Raw genomic sequence first — 22,588 nt, forward strand, 5'->3', positions numbered from 1 at the left:
ATAAAATGGCTGCATATCAACAACACTGCGCACAAGGTTTTTTGTTTTGTTTTGTGTTGCCTAGGGTTACGAGTAGGTCGGTCAGCCGGTCAAGTGACATGTGGATTATTTATTTATTTATTATTATTAATATTAATATTATTAAAAAACGAATTTTTTTTTTTCTTTTTTTAATTTTAAACCACTGGCGACCCATTTTTTAATTCTCTGGGTCGCGACCCAGGGTTTGAAAACCACTGGTATAGACTCCACATATGAGCATTAACCCGGTACCTTGTAAACAAGTCATAAACACAACCCCTCTCCTGTCCCTACTGTCCCATCTCAGATGACGAGAGCAGTGGTTCGGGCAGTGGCAGCGGTTGCACTGAGACAAGCGTCACAGAATCAAACTCCATCGTCACAGAAACTCCGTTTCAGGAAGCAGAGACGGGTGAAGAAGCGTCATCTTCTGCTTCGACCATCCAACCTACCCTCCTACTGCTGCTCCTCACTGTTCTGGTCCTCAAAGACCACTGGAGATAAAGTCTTCTGAGCTTCTCCGAGACTGATGCTGTTTATTATGCCTTATTTCTAACTGGACCACTGGCGACCATCAGCGATAAAAGATCACTCAGCGGCAATTTGAATCATCTCGTCTCAACGCAGCACGACGCTCTACTTTAAAATTTCAGATTCCTCTCTTTTTAAACCGTTTTACCACTACGCATGTAGGAAGGCTAGGTTTGCAGAATCCTGCAGGTTTTCATCGCTCGAAATCATTTCGGTAGGAAATTCATAAACTGTGCCTGTCATGAACATTTGCACAGTTAGTCTTTAATTTGCACTAGCATCTATGCAGTTTGTGGGAACGTTTCTATAACTATGTAGAAGTTGGATGATTGTAAATATAATGACACCATTCCATGAAAAGAAACATCGATTTGTGGTATTATGAGCTGATGTATCTTTTGTTTTCTACCTAACTGGATCGGATGGTAATATGTAACACTTGTATCAACATCAGTGTTTCGGGGAAAGCAAACACTATGGCATCTTGGTCATAACTCCCTCATATTAGCACATTGTTGTCTATAAGTGTTTATATATTAACGTTTTTGCTTTTTGATCCCTTATGAAAGTCGTCCATCTCAGTATTGTGTTGTATATGTCAGTAGAGCACTTTTGAGAGCTTTTGTCTCAATGGACTGAATTATTTCTCTGTAATTATAAGTGGTGTTATAATATATTTTTTACATTTAGAAAGATTTAATGCTACCTAATTGCTCAGTAAGCTCTTCTTTGCAGGTCCTGCCACGCTTGTTCCTTTTTTGTGCACGCACTTGAAGTGTAGAGTTTGTTTTCATTATTAGTCTTATAAGCATGTGCATTTAATTTCATTTTGATTATTTACTGCTTTCCTCCAGATTTTTATAAGAATGTAATGTGAGCACTTTGATATTAAGATGTGCAATGTTTTTTGGTTTTTATTATTAAAGACACAATGTTGAATTTAACAGTACATAGAAATACTCAAATGCTAATGTTTGAACATCCACTTACACTCCTCACCTACAGTATAAAAGAACAAGTTTCAGAATTAAAATCATTTTTAAAGTACATAAAAAATGCATAATTGAGAGAGAGAGAGAGAGAGAGAGAGAGAGAGAGAGAGAGGTTCATAAAATGAAATATATTCAGACATTTAGTTTGAGGTCAATTGAACGAGGTCCCAATTTATTTTGTGCTGTTTCATATGGCACCATTATTTGCCATCAGCACTTTCTGGCGTGCTGGTTTATTTTAGTGTCATCCGGAGCCCCGCCTCCAGATTTAAATGCTCTAAACATCACCAATGCAGGCAAACTGTGATTGGTTGTTTTCACGTTTCACCCTTTTTTTCATTTTTTTTAGGAAAACACAGATAAATCAGTCTTGAGAGATTATTTAACAATTAAAGTAATTTTCTCCATGATTCTACTTTGTTTTTGTTCATTTATTGCACTTTTATAGTTTGTTTAGTTTTCATTTCTTTGAAAACTGCCATTTTTAATTCTCATTTTAGTTAATGAAAATATTTTTTTTATTTAATCAGGTGGCCTTAACTACTAAGTACTAACATTAAATACATACAAGACTACATATTTACTGTGTAACTACATGTTGTTCTGCAAAATGCCCACATTTTCTGTTACTGAGGTTGAGGTACTGGTAGGTTTTTGGGGTAAGGGTTGGATAAAGGACAGGATTAGGGGTTAGTGTTAGGTTTTTTGGGTAAATTTTGGATTTGGATTAGGATTGGGGTTAGAGTTAGTTTTTGGGGTAAGTGTTGGGTTAGGATTAGGATTGGGTGTTTGAGTTAGGTTTTGTGTTAAGTGTTGGGTTAAGATTAGGATTGGGGGTTAGAGTTAGGTTTTGGAGTAAGTGTTGGGTTAGGATTAGGATTGGGGGTTGGAGTAAGTGTTGGGTTAGGATTAGGATTGGGGGTTAGAGTTAGGTTTTGGGTTAAGTGTTGGGTTAGGATTAGGGGTTAGAGTTAGGTTTTGGAGTAAGGGTTGGTTTAGGATTAGGATTGGGGTTAGAGTTAGGTTTTGGGTTAAGTGTTGGGTTAGGATTAGAGGTTTGAGTTAGGTTTTGGGTTAAGTGTTGGGTTAGGATTAGGATTGGGTGTTTGAGTTAGGTTTTGTGTTAAGTGTTGGGTTAAGATTAGGATTGGGGGTTAGAGTTAGGTTTTGGAGTAAGGGTTGGTTTAGGATTAGGATTGGGGGTTAGAGTTAGGTTTTGGGGTAAGTGTTGGGTTAGGATTAGGATTGGGGGTTGGAGTAAGTGTTGGGTTAGGATTGGGGTTAGAGTTAGGTTTTGGGTTAAGTGTTGGGTTAGGATTAGGGGTTAGAGTTAGGTTTTGGAGTAAGGGTTGGTTTAGGATTAGGATTGGGGTTAGAGTTAGGTTTTGGGTTAAGTGTTGGGTTAGGATTAGGATTGGGGGTTAGAGTTAGGTTTTGGGTTAAGTGTTGGGTTAGGATTAGGGGTTAGAGTTAGGTTTTGGAGTAAGGGTTGGTTTAGGATTAGGATTGGGGGTTAGAGTTAGGTTTTGGGTTAAGTGTTGGGTTAGGATTAGGGGTTAGAGTTAGGTTTTGGAGTAAGGGTTGGTTTAGGATTAGGATTGGGGGTTAGAGTTAGGTTTTGGAGTAAGGGTTGGTTTAGGATTAGGATTGGGGGTTAGAGTTAGGTTTTGGGTTAAGTGTTGGGTTAGGATTAGGGGTTAGAGTTAGGTTTTGGAGTAAGGGTTGGTTTAGGATTAGGATTGGGGCTAGAGTTAGGTTTTGGGTTAAGTGTTGGGTTAGGATTAGGATTGGGGTTAGAGTTAGGTTTTGGGTTAAGTGTTGGGTTAGGATTAGGATTGGGGTTAGAGTTAGGTTTTGGGTTAAGTGTTGGGTTAGGATTAGGATTGGGGGTTTGAGTTAGGTTTTGGATTAAGTGTTGGGTTAGGATTAGGATTGGGGGTTAGAGTTAGGTTTTGGGGTAAGTGTTGGGTTAGGATTAGGATTGGGGGTTAGAGGTAGGTTTTGGGTTAAGTGTTGGGTTAGGATTAGGATTGGGGGTTAGAGGTAGGTTTTGGATTAAGTGTTGAGTTAGGATTAGGATTGGGGATTAGAGGTAGGTTTTGGATTAAGTGTTGGGTTAGGATTAGGATTGGTGGTTAGAGGTAGGTTTTGGATTAAGTGTTGGGTTAGGATTAGAGGTTTTAGTTAGGTTTTGGGGTAATGGTGAGGTTAGGGTTAGAGGTAAAGATAACAGTGAAACTAAAAATGAAATTAAATGCAAGTACTTTAAATGTAATTTCAATGCAACAACATGTTTGTACTTAATAAGTACATTGTATCAAATGGTTAAGAACATAGTAGTTAAAGCTAACTAATATAAAGTGGGTCCAGTTTTCGTCTTAGTAATCATTTTCGTTTCTGGTCATAACCTTGATTCAGACGAGTTATGCTGTATTTGACACTTTTCCAACATTATTGAAAGTTTTAAAATGTTTTATAAATTATGTGGGCTAATAGAAATACACAACAGGTGGAAATGTCTTCTATTGTTTTTCTAAAGATTAAATAAACCGCATTAGATTGTTTTACCATTAATGGCATTACGACACTCAAAGTAAGATAACATATTGCGCTTTATTTACATTCATTAACATATAAAAAAAAATTGTTTTACATCTAAACATTAAACACAACTTTCTTTTTTAAAACAACAATTAGCAAAGGAGAAACAGCTCATGTATTCTTCGAATTGGTTTATTTGACCTCATACCATCAGCCCCTACAACGGTAATGACACATATCAGCATATTTGATTACAGTAAACGATTACATTTTATTTTGAACATAATAGACATAAACAAAACTGAGGCCTTATGCAATCCCATAAACGAATTGTGCCTTAGAGTGGATCATTATTTACCTCAAAGATTTCTCTGTGCATCTCATTTGCATATTCAGTGCTTTCTGTTACAGAGTTACATGCAGCTGTTACAATGAAGCAGCTTAGACTAAATTATTTTCTTCTCTCTCATTCTGACTAACCATCAAATTTAAACTGATTTTGTTTTAATTGTTTATCTGTGTACATCTGTGTGGACTGACCTGTTAGGTCATCACCATCTTGCTCCAAATGTTCAAAGTAATTAAACTCTTGATTCTGAGGCTTTTTGTTTAGCTGTTTTAGAACAACATCCTGTGCGAACGACTCCTCGTTCACTCCTGCGGACTCGCAAAAACATGAAGGTGTGTTCAGTTACTCCAATGGTAAGATAAAGACTTAAGAAATGTACATACAAGTCTGGGGGCATGATTAATTGTGTTACCTGTTTATCATAATCACAGTGAATTAATGTGTTAAATTTTCGTGTATTTGGAGCATGTTTGAATGTAGTATGCAGGGACTATGCTTCCTCTGTGTACTTCGTATTAGTGAACTCAGTGTTGAGGAGTGGCTGGAACTCGCGCTTTCTCCTCTGCTGGACATAGAACACCAACAGGGCGAGCAGAACAAGTAGGCCGAGGAATATTCCTCCGAGTGTGCTGCTTAACACAAAGACGGTCGCTGTGTTGTCCGTTTCTGGGGGGGAAACAAAAACAGTGAAGATCATGTGAATCATGTGCATAAAATGTGTCCATATGACTCGTGTGCAATACAGCAAGTCTTCTGAGGAGCTTTGTATGAGAAACAGACCATCATTCCAAAGTCTCATTTGCATTCAAACTCCAAAATGGCATATCGACATTGAATCGACCTTATTACCTTCAAGTTCAATGGCATAGGAGTAACCCAGCTGTTCAGATGCAACAGAGATCTCCTCATTGGTCACAGGTGGGAAAAAGGGAACCATGTTGTAATGCCTGTTGTGTCCAATAGGGGCCATCTCATCCGGGAAGCTCGCGTTGTCACGGAAACGTCTCATCCATTCCTCAAATATGGCATCGGTGAAAGTATGGAGCACCTGTTGAGCATTGAGAGAGACCTTTAGTAATTCCACTATATATATATATATATATATTTAGCAATTCTGCATCAGATTCCAATCTCCTTTAAAGGGCAGGTCGCCCAAAAAATTTAAATTCTCTAATCATTTACTCGCTTTCATGCCATTCCAGATGTGTATGTCTTTCTTTCTTCTGCTGAACACGAATTATGATTTTTAGAAGAACATATCAGCTCTTTAGGTCCATAAAATGTAAGTAAATGGTGACCAGAACTTTAAGCTCAAGCATACAAGACTCCAGTGGTTTTATCCATGTCTTCAGAATCGATATGGTAGATATGGGTGAAAAACAGATATCAAAGAACAATATTAAAGACGTTTTTTTACTATAAATCTCTGATTTCAAACAGCCCTCCTAGGTGCTCTTCTCTCCAGAGTTCTTTTTTGTTTTTGCCGATTCACGTTCTTCATGCATATGGCCACCTACTGGTGACATAATGAGAATGTATAGGAATAAATGACTTAAATATTGATCTGTTTCTCACCCACTCATGTCATATAGCTCAAGAAGACATGGATTAAACCACTAGAGTCGTGTTGATTACTTTTACGCTGCCTTTATGTGCTTTTTTTTGAGCTTCAAAATGTTTGATTCTGTTGACTTGCATTGTATGGACCTACAGAGCTGAGATATTCCCCTAAAATCTTCATTTGTGTTCAACGGAACAAAAGAAAATCATACACATCTGGGACTGCATGAGGGTTAGTAAATAATTAGAGAATTTTCTTTAGTGGGTGAACTGTCCCTTTAAGGGGATTTCACTTGATTCACATGATTCACATTGAGCTCTATGGAGTGAAGCATCAGTGTTTCCCCCTAGTGCCGAATTGCACTTCCATCAAAAGTTGTAACGTGAAAAGAGAGCCTATTGCCCACCATAAAGGTCAAAATTGCCTAAGATGGCATCTTAGTATTGGCCCTGTATATTACCAGGAAGATGGGATCATTGGCCGCAGAGTGCGATAAAGCGCTGGTCCCATTGAGGAACTGGTGTACCAGGTTGTGCAGATTGGAAACCGAGCTGTCCAGCTCACCGTCTGGTTTGTCATATCCTTCCAAAGCATTTCTACAAAGAAAGGTAGAATATATAATAATGCCGATTCAAGGGATGATTTTCTATGGTAATTAACATTGTGCCATAAATTCTGTCAAAAGTGTAGCTTTTTGTGAACCCAGAGCATCCCTATACGAATGTGTCTTGGACCTGTTGGATTACCTGAAGCTGAAGGTGGAGTTGGTGAAGTATGGAGGACTATCAAAGTCTCTGAGGTTCAGGCAGCTTCTAACATCATTCATGGTCGGTAAAGATATATTGGTTCTCTCCATGTTTCCTCTGCGCAGAGAGCCTTCACCCGTCCCGTTACACAAAGTCACCAGCTGATTATATTCATCCAGACTTGGAGAAAACAATGCATGTCATTCAGTGAGGTTTATAATGTCTGCAGAGAGCAACCTATTATCCTTGAGCCTTGCCTATGTACTTTGTTCATTTATAAGTAGTTTAGCAAACAATGCACAAAAACAACATAAAACTGTAGCTTTGACGATAACTTGGATTGCTTCACAATCAAACAACATTTGAACCAGCTGCTGTAATAAGACACAGTGGCTTGTTTGGTGCATTTCATCTTCTTGACCATCGGAGGGCAGAAATGAAAGGCAGAAAAAATTAATCCAATGACACCACCAGAACCCAAAAAGTCCTCAGTCATTTTAACAGAGATGGGACCAAGTCTTTGTTTTGCAAGTCACAAGTAAGTCTCAAGTCTTTGCATTCAAGTCCCAAGTCAATTTCAAGACAAGTCCCAAGTTCTCTACTTTAAGGGTCAAGTCTTAAACAAGTCATTAGTGCTCTTTGCCCAAATACGTGTCCAAGTGTTAAGACTTTTCAGATGGTCCCTTACCACACCCATCCAAAGCAACAGCACGTTTTAGCACAATGTGTGGACTTTTCAGACAACCCACCATAGGAAAAATGTCCTATCTAATGTTAAATTAACGATCTGGATTGATTTCACAATGACACCATCTGACTAGCTTAAATACGGGACGCTTCTTTTAATCTTTAAATATGGAACAATCCCATATTTAATGGTACAGGAGGCAACCGTTGGTCCACAGTGCATCTTACAGCTGGTTTCAGCAAAAATAAATCACGCCAAAATTGTAGTTGCAGTGCACTGAGCTCTGGAGCCTAGTAGTTAGCAAGCTAATGCAGCTATCATGATAAGTTAAATGCCACTGAACCATAGATGACGTGTAACAGTTAACAATCTCATCCTACCTCTGTCTGTGTGTTTTCAGATGCCTTACAAAATAGGACGTTGTTGAAAAACTTTTGGAATTTTGAAACCACCGGTCCTACATGTTGCAATCCTTTTGTTACCTTCAATATTGTATTCTTTATATCCATATGAAATGACATTTTGTATCATTTTGGCAGTGCCATCTTTGAATGCACAATCTTCAAACTTTGTCCTACTCTTTTGGAAGTTGATTGGTTTGTTCTCTGATTGATTGAATGTTGAGCTTGGAAATGCAAATTTAAAAAATCGAATTGTTTATTGGTGAAATGAATCGTTGATGTGCTGCACATTTTTAAATGTATAACTCTGATCTTTGGTTATAGAAGGCATAAAGTATTTCCAAGTCTGAGGGCTCGTGTCCATGTCAAGTTGCAAGTCTTTGAATATGTAGAGTTCAGTATAGGTCTCTGCAGAACAGTAATGGGTGTTTTCAGATCTGTGGGCATTTTCAAACCGGGATGGGCGTTTCTAAACTATCTAATGAAAGTAGGGAATCTCAGTGTTGAAATCAATGGGCATTTCCAAGCCAAACCAGGATGGGCGATTTTAAAACTAACCAATGAAAGTAGGGAATCGCAATGGTTTGAAAACGTCCACTGATTGGGAAAGACCATTTTTGTTCTGCAGAGATATAAGTCTCAGTCGAGTCACAAGTCAAGTCCAAATCATGAGACTCTAGTCCACAACTCTGCCTTTTAGTGATTATCCTGAGCTGTGTCGTCAAAGACGGGAGGGAGGGGGTGTAATTTAGCTTTTGAGACTATAATACTATAGCAGGATTCTTCAATCTTCATCAGGCCAAGGACCCCTTGGTGGATTAACCGACGAAGCAGGAACCCCTTCGTCCAATATCGTAAAATATTGACTGTTGCATTTTAAGCAACTCAATGTGGGAAGGACAATAAGGCATTTGACAGACATTTAGCTTTGGTTGAAGTTAACTTAGTGTATTTTTATTTATCACAAATACAACCAAAATGAGTTTGAGATGGGAACAATAATTGGTGGAGCCCCTGTTGAAGTACTATTTTGTTTTATGTAACTAAAATATATTGAAGACTGTGAGTTTGGACTATGATTTGGATGCTGGAGCTGTTCTATACTGGGGAAAGTGTGTTATAATGAAAGAAACAATCCAATAATTTGACATCATCAAAACACACCTATCACACACCACTCCCCAACGGGCGAATCTGGACAGAGGGCTGATTCGAGATGGATCGCTGGGGTCCCGACCACCAAGCAGTGAGTCTGTGCAGACGTCACACTCCGTCTGGCCGGTGGCGAAGTTCCAGTAGGGGACCGCAAAGTTCTCATTGCCTGTAAGTTTCTAAGATGGGAAGAGACAATGGGACAATCATGGAAAGTTGCAATCATTGTGGTCTAAGCAGTTGGAAAAGGAGAAAATTATCATAATGGAGCACAACAGTGTTCACCTATTTAATTAGTAGTCTGGGTTCAGGAAGTATTTTTCCCATTCATTTGTTCCCATTGACTTTTCTTAAAATCCTTCTAAAAAAATTGAAAGCCATGAACCATGCCAACCAGCTCTATGGTGAATCACAACATTACAAATTTAGTTTTGATGGCAAACAAAGTATTTGTAAATACTTTCTTGAGGGCACAAACTACAATCCCATGAAACTTGGCGAATGATGTCAATGACATATAAAAAATCAAAACAGATGGGAATATACTGTAGAAAACATCTTGTCGTAACCTCCGTTCCCTGATGGAGGGAATGAGACGTTGTGTCGATGTAGTGACACTAGGGGTCGAACTTGGGAGCCCCAATCACCTCTGATATTTGAGAAAAGTCCAATGAGAATTGATGAGAGGAATTTGCATGCCACTCCCCGGACATACGGGTATAAAAGGTGACGACTTGCATCCACTCATTCAGGTTTGTGCTGAGAAGCTGAGACAGTGCCCTGGCCATTTCAGTGGGTAGATCAGTGTTGTGGCAGGAGGGACACAATCTCTCGTTCCCTCCATTAGGGAATGGAGGTTACAACGGTAACCAAGACTTTCATTATCGGTCACTCACTCAACCTTGTGTCGAAGTAGTGACACTAGGGGTCCCTATACAAAACACCACAACCAGCTGAACTGTGTTATGCAGATCAGTAGTGCAGATGCAGGCAGGATAATGTGTGTCTTGTAACAAGTGCACACCGGCCCATCGTAACCTTCCCAACACCCCACATAAGTCAGTCGCATAGTACCTTTTACCACGGGGGGGGGCAAGGTGTTGCACCGGGGAAGGTGTTTTTCCCCCATGGAGAAAGGACACCACGGAGACCACATCTTGCCTGAAGGGAGGTTAACATGTGGAGATCACATGGACTTACCAACTGGGAAGTACCACACATGGAAAGGAGTCCCTGTGTTTGGTCCTACCTGTAAGGGATGAGCTCTACATGCACAGCAACTGGTGGCAGAACAGAGCTCTGCCCAGGGGAAGTCACGGGTTTACCGTCAGGGAAACCGTACTGTGGAAAACACCTCATATGGGATTACCTATCCCAAGTACACGGGCTGACCTGACAGGGCAAACTTCACGAGTACTGGGCCTGGCATCCAATTCCTCTGCCGAATTCAGCCTGTCGAAGGGTGCTGGGGAGGAAAGACATCCAGGGTTTGCCGATCCCAGGAACTCACGTGCACAAAAAAGTGCATGTTATCCCATCAGGGAGAGAAACGTCACTGTGTGCAAGCGGTACTCCCAGCCAGCTGCCTGCATATTTACCTGTTCATACCTGCTAACACATGGGATGAAACTGGCTCAACCCAGAGATTGTAAAATCTTGCAGAGGTATTGGGTGTCGCCCAGCCCACTGCTCTACAGATGTCTATTAGAGAGGCACCATTCTCCAGAGACTAGGAGGATGCCACACTCGTACTCCCAGGGGGCACAGCGCGCCCTGGGCCTGGTATGCCAAAGTGATGGTATCCACAATCCAGTGTGCAATCCTCTGTTTGGAGACAGCCTTCCCCTTCTGCTGTCCTCCAAAACAGACAAAGAGCTGCTCAGGGCATCTAAAGCTCTCTGTGTGGTCCAAGTAAACATGCAAGGGGCGTACCGGACACAGCAACGACAAGGATGGGTCTGCCTCCTCCGGGGCAGCGCTTGCAAGTTCACCACTTGATCCCTAAAAGGATTAGTGGGAACTTTGGGCACATAGCCCGGCCAGGGTCTCAGGATCACGTGAGAGTACGCCGGACCGCACTCTAGGCACGTATTGCTAACAGAAAATGCTTGCAGGTCCCCAACCCTCTTGATGGAAGTGGCACAGTCAGGAGGGCCATCTTCAACATGAGGGCTTTTAGCTCAACTGAAGCCAGGGGCTCAAACAGGGCTCTCTGTAGGCCCAGCAAGACTAAAGAGAGGTCCCACGAGGGAATGAGGCGTGGCCTAAAGAGGATGATCAGGTCGTGCTTCCCCAAGGACTTACCGTCTATCTCATCGTGGTGTGCTGCTTTGGTGGCAACATACACTTTTAAGGTGGAGGGGGGCAGCCGCCCCTCCAACCTCTCTTGCAGGAAGGAAATCACCAACCGAACTGCACATCTCTGTGGGTCGTCACCTTGGGAAGAACACCAATTCTCAAACAGACACCACTTCAAGGCATACAGCTGCCTCATAGAGGGAGCTCTGGCCTGAGTGGTGGTTTGGCCCACTTAGGTCTTCTGCTTCACGTCCAGGGGCCAAACATGGAGGTTCCAGAGGTCTGTGCACAGGTGTCAAATCATGCCCAGTCCCTGAGAAAGGAGGTCCTACCTCAGGGGAATTCGCCAGGGAGATGGTCGTGAGCAGCAAGTCTGGGAGGGCCAATACGGTGCCACAAACACGACTTGTTCTTTGTCCTCCCTGACATTGACATTGAGTGTTTGCAAGCATCTGTGTGACAACTCGTGTGACAACAGCACGCCTGGACACTTGTTGAAAATTAATTTGTCTATAGAAAAAATTAATGGTATTTTACCAGACTGTTGCGCTCTATATTTCTAAATTTTCAACTTTCTGGACATTAGTTGCACAATTTTGAGGATTTTCTTAAGTAACAGCGTCCCATAGCACTGTAATAATTAACAAAACAATTTGAGTTTCTAAATACTCTATTGACCAATGATATAGAACAAACTGAAAACGAGCAGCTTTATCTTACCTGTAGCTCTCTCTCCAGGCTCAGCAAATGGTATCTGTGCCAGGTAATGAATGCTGGGCCTTTATGAGAAAAGTCGATGGCTTTAAAAGGCCGGCCTGGACCTAACGAAGAGGAAGAGGTAAGTCAAGTGAGGTGAATTACAGACTATAATAATATCTAATAGTGTCTAAAAATATCTCCTTCCAATAGTAGACAAAATTGAAAGTCATAAAAACTTTATTTATCACTACCTCAGTCAGCTTATGAAATTCCTAATAATTTCTTTGTAGTAGGCTATCCAAATGAGCATCATGAAAGTGTATCATTTCTTTGAGTGTATAGGTGTACATTGATGCACATAATCACTCTTCAGAAAAGACCCATTACTGTTTTTAGAGATTAAAAATGGTTGATGTTATGTTTATAGGCTCTTCAGACCAGCATATTGGTTTCAGGGTTCTGGAAAGCACCAGAACTCTTGGTTTCCCAAAGAACAACAGAATTAAATGTTCTTTATGGAACTTTAAAGTTCTCTTATGGCATCATCATGTTTTAATTATAAACCTTCACTGAATTAGCCATTTGTCCAAATGCCAAAGAATCCATAGTGGGGATTTTGATTCAAACCAGTGAAGTTGAATCTTTTGAATCCGTTCACCAAAATCATTAAGATTTGTGAGTCATTGAATCATTCACTCAACTGATTCGTTCAACCGACTCCTTCACAGCTCGCACTCAAATAATCGTGCTTTAGTCAGTCTTTGCAACTGGATATTATGAAAAGTCGTACACTATTTACGATTTGGCTATTTTGTTTGGTCTGGTACGATGTTGTTTGCATAAACTCATCAAGTGTACCCATATACCCTTACCCAAACCCCTCATCTAAACTTAACCAATCAGTAGATTGTGTAAACATGTAAGCTGTTGTGTGTGACAGAAGCAAGTCATTGTCGTGTATTAGGAGGAAACGATGTCCAGCGACGTCATTATCTGTAGTGAAAGTCGTAGGAATTCAAACGAGTGCAGTTGCACGATATCAGATGAATTAGCCAAATTTAGAAAAGTCAAAGATTTCGCCGTGAGCATGTGTTGGTCTTCGAAGACGTCCGTGAACGAAAAGTTTGAGTAAGTTAATGGGAGAGAATGAGTGATTTGGAACTCTATAATTTAACCCTTGGAATCTCTTTTACCATATCCATGTCGATGTATGGGATGTAAATGTTACTGTCTATGTACAATAAGGCCCGAAATGGTAGTACGATTTTGTTTGTTCACAACATAATTTATAAATCAATACAACAACTGGAATGCTCGATTTTGGGATTTTGAGTTTTACTTCGGGGCCGTTCACATCGATGCCGTTTTGCGTCCGTCCTCACTGTTTTTAAACGGTTTTCTATGTAAAGATGTGCTAGACCGACATCTTTGACCGTTGCACCACGTCTCGCTGTTTCTCAGCGTCTTGTGCAGGAACGCCATGATTTTTAGATGCTTTCAGCTGTTAAAACACATCGAGACACCTGCATTCTGTTCTATCCGCTGCATTTTTAAGCGCAAGAATGCTTTTGACCTTAGAACGCCATTCACATTCGCAACATAACTTGCCTGTATATTGACAAAAGTGACACGTTAACTGTTTTTTACCTAGCAACGTGTCTTTGACTGAGTAGTAGTGCTGCCAAACGAAGAAATCATAAATTGAAATATTGCTGAACTGTGGCTCGGTTCCGTTGGGTCCCAGCAGGCGCCGCCAGTGCTGTGTAGCGATCATATAGTCCGGATGAACGGTAGATTTGGAAAGATCTAGAACATTGAGGAACTCCTGCAGCTGTTCGGGGGTCAGCGAGTGGATGTTCTTCCTCACGGTAGGAGCTTTGCTTTGGTCACAGTTGGGTCCCGTCCAGCCGAATTTACACTCGCCACAATTGTAACCAGCAAAGTTACCTGTTCAAAAGGTGAGAGGTTAGTCCACATTACAGATCTAGAAATATTATGGGTTCAATGGAACTATATGGAACATTGGATTATTAAAGCATGACTATATTACAAAAGTTTTACTTTTTTTTTTTTTTAAGATATTGTGAGTGGTGCTTCCTAGGTAGTTTCCTACTAGCAAAAGAGCCCACCCACAAGGTTTCTACACTGTAAAAAAAAATTATGTTGTTTTTACCAAAAAACTCAAATAAAAAAAATGGCAGCTGTTGTTGCCAGAATAATTATGTAAGAATTACAGTAAAAGAAACTTGACAGAATAAACTTCATTTTAACCTTCTGTAACTGTAAAAATATGCTTTCACTTTATAATGTTTTGTTAATCACCATAGTAACTACAGAAGATCACTCGATTATTGTTTTTCACTGTAATTTTTACAATAATTTACTGTAAAATGTACATGTTGTTAAACATAATTTAGCTTTAATTAAAGGTGCAGTATGTGAGATTCAGAAACGCTTGTTATTAGTGACACCTGTGGCCGTTAAGTGAACTGCAGCCTGTTGCTTGCGCTCGTGCACAAACTCCATAGTGACGCGAGCGAGCATCGGCCAAAACTATGACGTAGCGTACAAAGAGTCTGAACGTGATTCACCGGCATCATTAAAATGACAGTTATGATTGTTTTACTACAAACTTTGAGGCTAAACTAAAACTACTTATCAGCTAACATAGCGATAGCATACTGATACACACATACAGCTTCACACTAGCGAACTACACCAGACACTTTACTGTTGCACTATTGTATATTTTGTGTGTCATATGTTGTACTACGATCAAGAAACCAGCGTATTTGCTTACATTTATCCTGTAATCCTGACTATTAGTATAAAGAGAAGATCGTTGAAATTATTTGAAAGTTATGAAGCAAGATAGCTTTCAATTCGTCAGCGTTAGAAGACAAGAACAAGTTAGCTAAAATGACACAGATCAATCCTTATGACACTATATTTCACAGTCATGTTATGTAAGTTTAACTGTCGTATAAGAAGAACGCCAATTCAGGGTCTGTTTTGATCCCAAAAACCAAACTCCAGGAATCAAACGCCCTGCCGATGTTCACTTCACTCAATCACATTCCAGCTTAGCCAGACGGGATTCAGTGGGTATGTTTATTATTTTTGGTTTACTCTGAGTTTGTGTAGGAGTCGGTGTTGTGCTGGATTCATCTCTAAGATAAGGTTATCTAGTGTTGCGGTTTGTTGTCCGCTAACACTAGATAACTAGAAGCACCGAGGCTCGGGAGTGCGCATAAACGTCACATCTTTAGGAATTTCCCGGTAAATCCGACCCGCTCCCTTCGCATGAAAATGAAAATCAGTCTACAGGCTTTAATAGGCAAACTAGAAAGTCCAGGAAGGTCTCGTTGTTTAAGTTGCGTTACAAGCCGTTCACACATTGGCAAAAAAAGAAAGAAAATTGTTACATACTGCAACTTTAATCATTTTTATTCATCTTAAATAATTTATTTAAAAAAAAAAAACTACTGTATTGTCTTTTAAAATATATTAAATTTTTTAATGTATATTTTACAGTTAATACTCATTAATCAACTAACGGTTTTTCTTCTGAAGCATTTTTACAGTCTGTTACTGTTAAAATTACAGACATTTTTTACAGTGTACTGTAGATAATACTCGGTCTCTCTTTCAATGTCTATGACATTATCATCAAATTAGTTGAATCATTTCCTCCATTTGGGTTATTTTATAGTTTTGATAACGTTGGTATTATTACAAAGTTAAATAGTACTTATAATATGCAAGAAATACATTTTACAGATAACTTACATTTTTCCTAAATATCATACAGATTTTGTTTCACTGAGGAAAAAAAAAAAATAATAATAATAAAAGTCTAAACATCCTTAAAACAGGATATATTTACTTGAAGCAAGTTTTAAGGATTTTTTTTTTAGGACACAAATACTGATTATGAAAATGATTTTTGGGGTAAATGTGAACAGCCAATAACAGTTGTGACTATTTGAAAAACAAAACGAATCAAACCAAACATTGTTTTCACATACCAAAGCATCGACAGGTACGGTTGAAAAATTTGGTTGGCCAGTTTTCCCGGTCGTCCACATTCCTTAATCGATACGGTCCACTCCAAGGTTTAGAATCCACGTGAATGTCGCTGCAGTTTCCTCTGCCGGACAGAATTCCACATACATTATCCGGATCCGATCCCAGCGCGGGACAGCACTGTTTCGTCACAATGCCCTCCACCGTACAGCAGACCCTCGGAAACTGTGCGTCCGTGCGGTTGATACATCCCAGAAAGCAGATCAGACCCAACACAACAAATCGTCTCATATCGCCCATATCTTGTGTTGTCCAAATCAGTGTGTTTTTAAGGATTACGGTGACAGCTAACGGCCTAAATTGGTTGCTTTCCACATATTACAAGGACATGCAGAGTGCTCACCCCCAGTCTTTTGTGTTTTATAGACATGAGGATTATTTCTGCAGTCCCGTGGTAATCACCTGACACAAAGGATATATTTGTTGCGTTAATGCCAGTAATAAACCCTCAGGAAACGTTTCAATACATCTATTCAGCTCATCCAGATCTGATGAAACTATTCAAGCTGTCATGCTGTTAGATGTGGTAGAAATGGAGGTATTTAAGATCATATCAAAGCACATATGAAATGTCTCTGTGAAAGGTTTCTCAACAGAAACACACTCCATATGTGTGGAACATAAAGGATGTATAACGGGGTGATTCGCTGTTGGTTTAGTTCTTTAATTAGTTTGGGACATGCTACAGGAAGGTGTTGGGTTTAATTCAAAGGGAATTCTTAGTAAATACACGAATACCTTCAATGTTGGATAAAAGCATCTACCCAGTGCACACATGGAAATACAACCTACCAGTCCAAAGTTTGGACCAGGGTCAGAAATGAAGGGGTCTCGGGGCAAAAATGCCTCCAAAATTGGGGGCAAAAAAACAAACAAACAAAAATAAACGCCCCGCAATGAATTCTGCATTTTTCTTTAAACATCTGATATAATACTTAATATATTTTGTTATTTTGTCAGTTTAAAAAAATAAAAAATCTTACATTTGTTTTCCTCTTTTTTTTCTCACTGGAAAAAAATATATATATATATATTTATTTTTATTTATTTTTTTTTTTTTAAGATATCATTTTGTATTTATTGTTTCTCTTATCAAAAAGAGAAACAATTTCTTTTTTTCGGCGGAACCCGGGGCGCGATACTATACTGTAGGTGATTCCTCAACCCTCACCAGTTTGTTTGGGATGGGCATTTTAAATCAGCATAACTGTCTCCATGTTTAGACAGATCAATAATATTTGGAAATTGATTTGACATTCTTCATCTGGAACACTTCACTTCTGCAGTAGACAGTGTTTCAAAAGCATACTTGTTATATTCAAATATATTATTATAATTAAATTTCACCATGAAAGTCTGCACATGAAAAAAAAAATATTTTAAGAGAAAAAAATCTTTGAATAGAAATTTAAGAGAAAAAAAAAAAAATTTTAAGAGAAAAAAAGAGAAAAAAATTTAAGAGAGAAAAAAAACTTGGAAGAGAAAAAAACATTTTGAAGACAAAAAAAATTGTTTGAAAAGAAAAAAGAGAAAAAAAATTGAGAGAAAAAATATTGGAAGAGAAAAAAAGAAAAAAAATTTAAGAGAAATTTTTTTTTTGAAGAGAAAAAAGAGAAAAAAAAACATTTTTTGAAGAGGAAAAAAATATGTTTTTACGTAAGGAAGGAATTGAGACTAATTGTATTTCATTTTTTTCACCTTTTTTTTTCACCTTGCGATTCAGGGCTTCCGTAGTTTATATTTTAATATGTTAAAAAAAAAAAAACTCGCTCAAACGATAAAAAAATAAATGAATGTAATTTTGTCCCATAATGTAGAACTTAATTTCTGACACTGGTTTGGAGACAACTTATTTTTATTACTACTATTTTCCATATTTTATAATAATAATAAAGTCATCAGACTGAATTAGCACATTTTAAAATATGTCAATTATGCTGTGAACTTTTTACAATCTATTTATAAATTAAAAACGTTTGGACTCCTGGCAATAATGCAATTATTAGTTAACACAAACTAACAATGAACAAAATATTTGAACATAAACTAATATATATATATATATATATATGAGCCTAACATTTATTAACATTACGTTAACACAATGAACAATTGTATTTTTATAACTGAACATAAACCAGGATTAATGAATGCTGTTTATTAAATATTGTTCATATTGTCTATAATGGATTTACTAATGATAACAAATGCAAACTTATTGCAAAGTGTTTTTATTTTATTTAGTAATTCATATGAAAGCTCAGTTTATATTTATCTACTGTACAAATGTTATTGAATGTTTCAAGAGATCATGATAATATATCTGTGTGTGTCTGACTGAATGTTGAAATTCCTCAATCTGTGCAGCTGCTCCACGGGGTCATTCTTGTGACTTACGGGGTCACTGAAGCTTGTCTGGAGCCTTTAAGACTTCAGGTTTTAGAGCGCAGAACTTTACACATAAATGTGGGTGTTCCATGTTTCTTTTCTCAATATTAGGGCAGCTGTGCACATTTTTAAAACTGTTTTCTATCTTTAAAAAGCTTGCTTTGTATAACATCTGCTGAAACGCAGAACAAAGGCCGCTAGGACTGTGTGAGGGATTAGTCATACTTTTAACCTGAGGGTAAAACATGTACATTGACGGAAGCTCAACCCCTACAGCACATCATGTGTTCACAAGAAAGCTCTGTCTTTAACTTTCTCATCTAAGCATTCCTTTGCACGCTGTGTTCACTGCGTGACCTGTGAACTCTCTGAACATAACTCAAAATGTAATAAATATATACAGAAGTTTCTATCCATATAGTGAGATGCATTAGATACATACATGCATTCTTTGACATCACATTAGCAGACACACAATAAATTAGGAAACTATTCTTATTTTATCCATTACAACACATGGTGGTGCCAGAGAGCTGAGAAACATGACAATGACAAACTTTCATTGTATTTTGGTAACTCAGTTCTGTTCACATCAGCAGGATGCATTACACATTGAGTGTTTACATGGAATAAGCTTAAAGCTCGCCCAAAAATGAACATCTTCTCATCATTTCCTCACCCTCATGCCATCCCAGATGTGACTTACTTTCTTCTGCAGAACACAAGTTGGGATTTTTAGAAGAATATTTAATCTCTGTTGGTCCATACAATGCAAGTGAATGGTGAACAGAACTTTGAAGCACCAAAAAGCACATAAAGGCAGCATAAAAGTAATACGTACGACTCCAGTGGTTTAATCCATGTCTTCAGAAGCGATATGATAGATGTGGGTGAGAAACAGATCAATATTGAAGTCCTTTTTTACTATAAACTCCCCTCCCTACCCAGTAGATGGCGATATGCACGAAGAAGGAAAATTGCCACAAAAGAAGAAGAATGTGAAAGTGAAAGTGGAGATTTATAGTAAAATGGACTTGCATATTGATCTGTTTCTCACCCACACCTAGAATATTTCTCTCTCTCTCTGTATATATATATATATATCACATACCACACTCCTCGCGGCGTTACCTCAGACCGGGTGCCACCGGCATGACATACACCCCCCCCCCTTTCCCCTTCTTTGCCCCGTCAGGTCATCCCCGCCTTCCTCGACCTGGGAGGAGACAGGAGGGGAAAACGACAACAAAAAAAACTAAATAGGCGAGGGAAAAGGCCAACACGGTGTGAAAGAGAGAGAGAGAGGAGAGAGAGAAAAAGCTCACTCACCGGTTCTCTGATGTACCGTCGCGTGGTCCTCGAACACTCCTCCCCACTCCAGGCAGTCGGGGAGTTGCTTCCCTCCTCCCTTTGTGGACGGCGGTCTTCCCTCGACCCCTCCACGTCTCTGGGGACGGCAGGGCTCTCCTCCGCCCCCGGCAGCGGCTCCCTCGCTCAGGCGGTCGGGGAATCCAGTCTCCACTCGTCCCGCGTACGGCGGCCGTTCCCCGCGTCCGGGCTGTCGGGCTACTCCGTGACCCGGCAGATGGCAGCGGCACTCCCCTGGGTGGACGGCAGTGTCGAGGACTCTGCGATGGGCATCCCTCCTCCTTCCCGGGTTTCGGCACCAATGTAAGGGGGTTAACATGGGCAAGGAGGAGGCGAGAACCGGCTTGTCAACATAAATATTAATTTAATGAAAACTTAAACCAAAACACACAAACATAAACACACACATGACGGACATGCCCGTAATTCTCTCTCTCTATCTTGAACCGTCGTCACCGGCCGCCTTTGTCTCTCGCGCGCCCCATCAGGCCGATTGGGTACCGGGCGTGCGACATTCCAGCCCAGCCCGCTGCCCTCTGCTCCACACATAACAATAGCCACTATACGTGTATACTGCACAGTTTTCAATAAGTAGTAAGCTAGTATTACAGTCAGGGTATGTTCTGTTGATACTGTATGCTTTCAGATGTGTTGGTCATGACACCAAAATAAAATTAGCAATTCTCATTGCTGAAAGACCTATTAAGGGTAAAGCTAGCGCATAAAAAACCTTGATAGAATTACTCGTGCACTACAAAAACTGCAGCTTTCCACTATTTTTTTCCCTTCATAGTACGGTATTTCTGATAAAACACACAAATGGCTTTCCCCATTGTTTTGCTCTTTAAAACAAAATCTTTTTGTGTCATTTGTATCTTTTTGTATGTTTTGAGTGCCTCGAATGTAGCTTGCTTAAATTGACTAATTCAAGTTCTGTTAATTTTTCAGTGTCTAATTGCACCAGCGTAGAATTCGCTTGGGTTGTTTCGCCTTCCCTTTTGTCCATTTATAATGCGGTCTGACCCAGTAAGAGCACTTCATTGAACCCGCTGTGAAAATGGTATTGTTTTTGACATGAAAAAAATAGTCGTAAATGAAATCTGTGTGATGCTTCACGAACCGTGGACTGTTTACCCTTTGAAGTGGTGACAATGAGAAATTCTCGATTAATAGCACTTCAAAGGGACGTCCGGATGAAGGTGATGCTTAATTCTGTGTAACACGTGCCAGGCGTATTATGATGTTAATGACAAAATGCATCGGTTCTGCTAATGGCTATTAGAGAGCTCGGGACAGGCACACGTTTTAGGGAACCTAATGTGTCGATTCAGAGGAAGGTTGCCTTTTCAGATTGTAATTGAGAGCACTTCAGTCTCATTTCAAAAGCATAAGGCTTTATAGAAGAACATGTAACATGTTTTAAAATGATGCTAGGATTGCTCTGCCCATTTGACTAGGATTATGACACGTTTCCTATTGCATCCCAGACAATTCAACTAATGGGCTCCTCACACATCTGCAATGCTCATTGTTCTCTATTCAGTGATAAACACGACTAATTGTGAGCTGAAGAAGACACTGAGAGGCTCACCAGGTATGACAGAGTGTGGAGGTTTGTGCCTTGGTAAAAAGACAAAGAAGGCCAAAAGATGGACTGCGGATAATTCATGTAATGTAGACTGGAGGTTGAAAGTAAGTTGTACTTTTTAAGGCCAGTCTGACTTCAGATGTAGCATTGTGGAACGGTTGTATGTAGTGGAAGGACTTGAATACCCTCACTGAATATTTTTGAGAATATTTTGGTAAATGCATTTGCCATCCGTCCAGGGATTCCATGCATAAAGACAATTCCCACACTGTGCATGCTTTACAAACTATACAGGGTGGGTCGGTTTGTTAACCATACACTTAAAGCCTCTAGAGGGCAGAATAGCTCTGTTATATTTACTCTCATTTATTTCTATGTGAGACACTGGGGCTAGTTGTCACATGTGTCTGTATCTCTATAACTATAAGGTTTATTACACACATGTATCATTTCTCCAGCTGTAGTTTTGTATGTTGGTTTCAAAAGCCAAGTTCAAAAATAATTTTGAATAATGAACATTTGATTTAAATGTCACAATATTTGTTGGTCAAAACAATGGTTTGATATTTTATATTTGCTGTGTCATGAATTGTTTTTTGCTTTAAAATTAAAATTGTATTTGTAAAATATCTAAATCTGATCTAAATAACCAAACAAATAAACACATTTATGCAGGTGTAGATTTAAAGTGAGGTGTGGATTGTTTTTAGGCGATGTTGATGGTGGGGACCTGTTTCCCCCGTAACTCCGCAGTGTTGACATGAAACCCTACGCCACTGGTTTAATGACAAGTTCCATTGTGACAACATGCCCTGCTATTGGGGCAAGTTGTCACAAAATGTCAGCATATGCTCAAGGAGATATTTCTAAAAAAAAAAATCCTGGTCAATAATGCTGGACATTGTAAAAATTTGCCCTGATAAAAATAATAATAATAATAAGATTTGTATTATAAATTTGTCCTATATTTGTATTTTATTTGCTTAATGCTATAACAGTGTTTTTATCAAATATGTATCCTGTTTCACTCTGTGTTCAAGCTGACGAGTCAAACGACCTATAGCATGTAAGTTTCACATGTTTACGGCACCATCTAGTGGTTATTTGTGAAATAAAAGTGGTTTCAATGTTTATATCGATCTATTTAACATGGCTTGTGTGAAAAGTGACTCTTCTGTT

The 22,588-nt window shown here is 39.3% G+C and overlaps 2 protein-coding genes across 2 annotated transcripts in view; one reads left to right on the forward strand and one right to left on the reverse strand.

The window, feature by feature from the left end:
* Positions 1 to 1,938, forward strand: part of LOC127655367 (glypican-6-like) — a 56,980-nt gene extending 55,042 nt beyond the window's left edge. The window contains exon 9 of the mRNA XM_052143145.1: positions 329 to 1,938. Coding sequence (XP_051999105.1) covers positions 329 to 525 — 197 coding nt within the window. The 3' untranslated portion in view covers positions 526 to 1,938. The remainder of the gene's footprint in view (positions 1 to 328) is intronic.
* A 2,195-nt stretch (positions 1,939 to 4,133) lies between these two features.
* On the reverse strand, positions 4,134 to 16,398 carry LOC127655370 (L-dopachrome tautomerase-like). The gene is made up of 8 exons (XM_052143150.1): positions 16,008 to 16,398; positions 13,627 to 13,926; positions 12,001 to 12,101; positions 8,995 to 9,161; positions 6,742 to 6,921; positions 6,456 to 6,591; positions 5,284 to 5,482; positions 4,134 to 5,100 (listed from the first exon to the last, which is right to left on the reverse strand). The coding sequence occupies exons 1-8, from the start codon at positions 16,303 to 16,305 to the stop codon at positions 4,925 to 4,927; spliced, it is 1,557 nt and encodes a 518-aa protein (XP_051999110.1). The 5' UTR covers positions 16,306 to 16,398; the 3' UTR covers positions 4,134 to 4,924.
* Between the last annotated feature and the right edge of the window lie 6,190 nt (positions 16,399 to 22,588).

The sequence above is a fragment of the Xyrauchen texanus genome, chromosome 14, assembly GCF_025860055.1.
Source record: "Xyrauchen texanus isolate HMW12.3.18 chromosome 14, RBS_HiC_50CHRs, whole genome shotgun sequence".
Lineage (NCBI taxonomy): Eukaryota > Metazoa > Chordata > Actinopteri > Cypriniformes > Catostomidae > Xyrauchen > Xyrauchen texanus.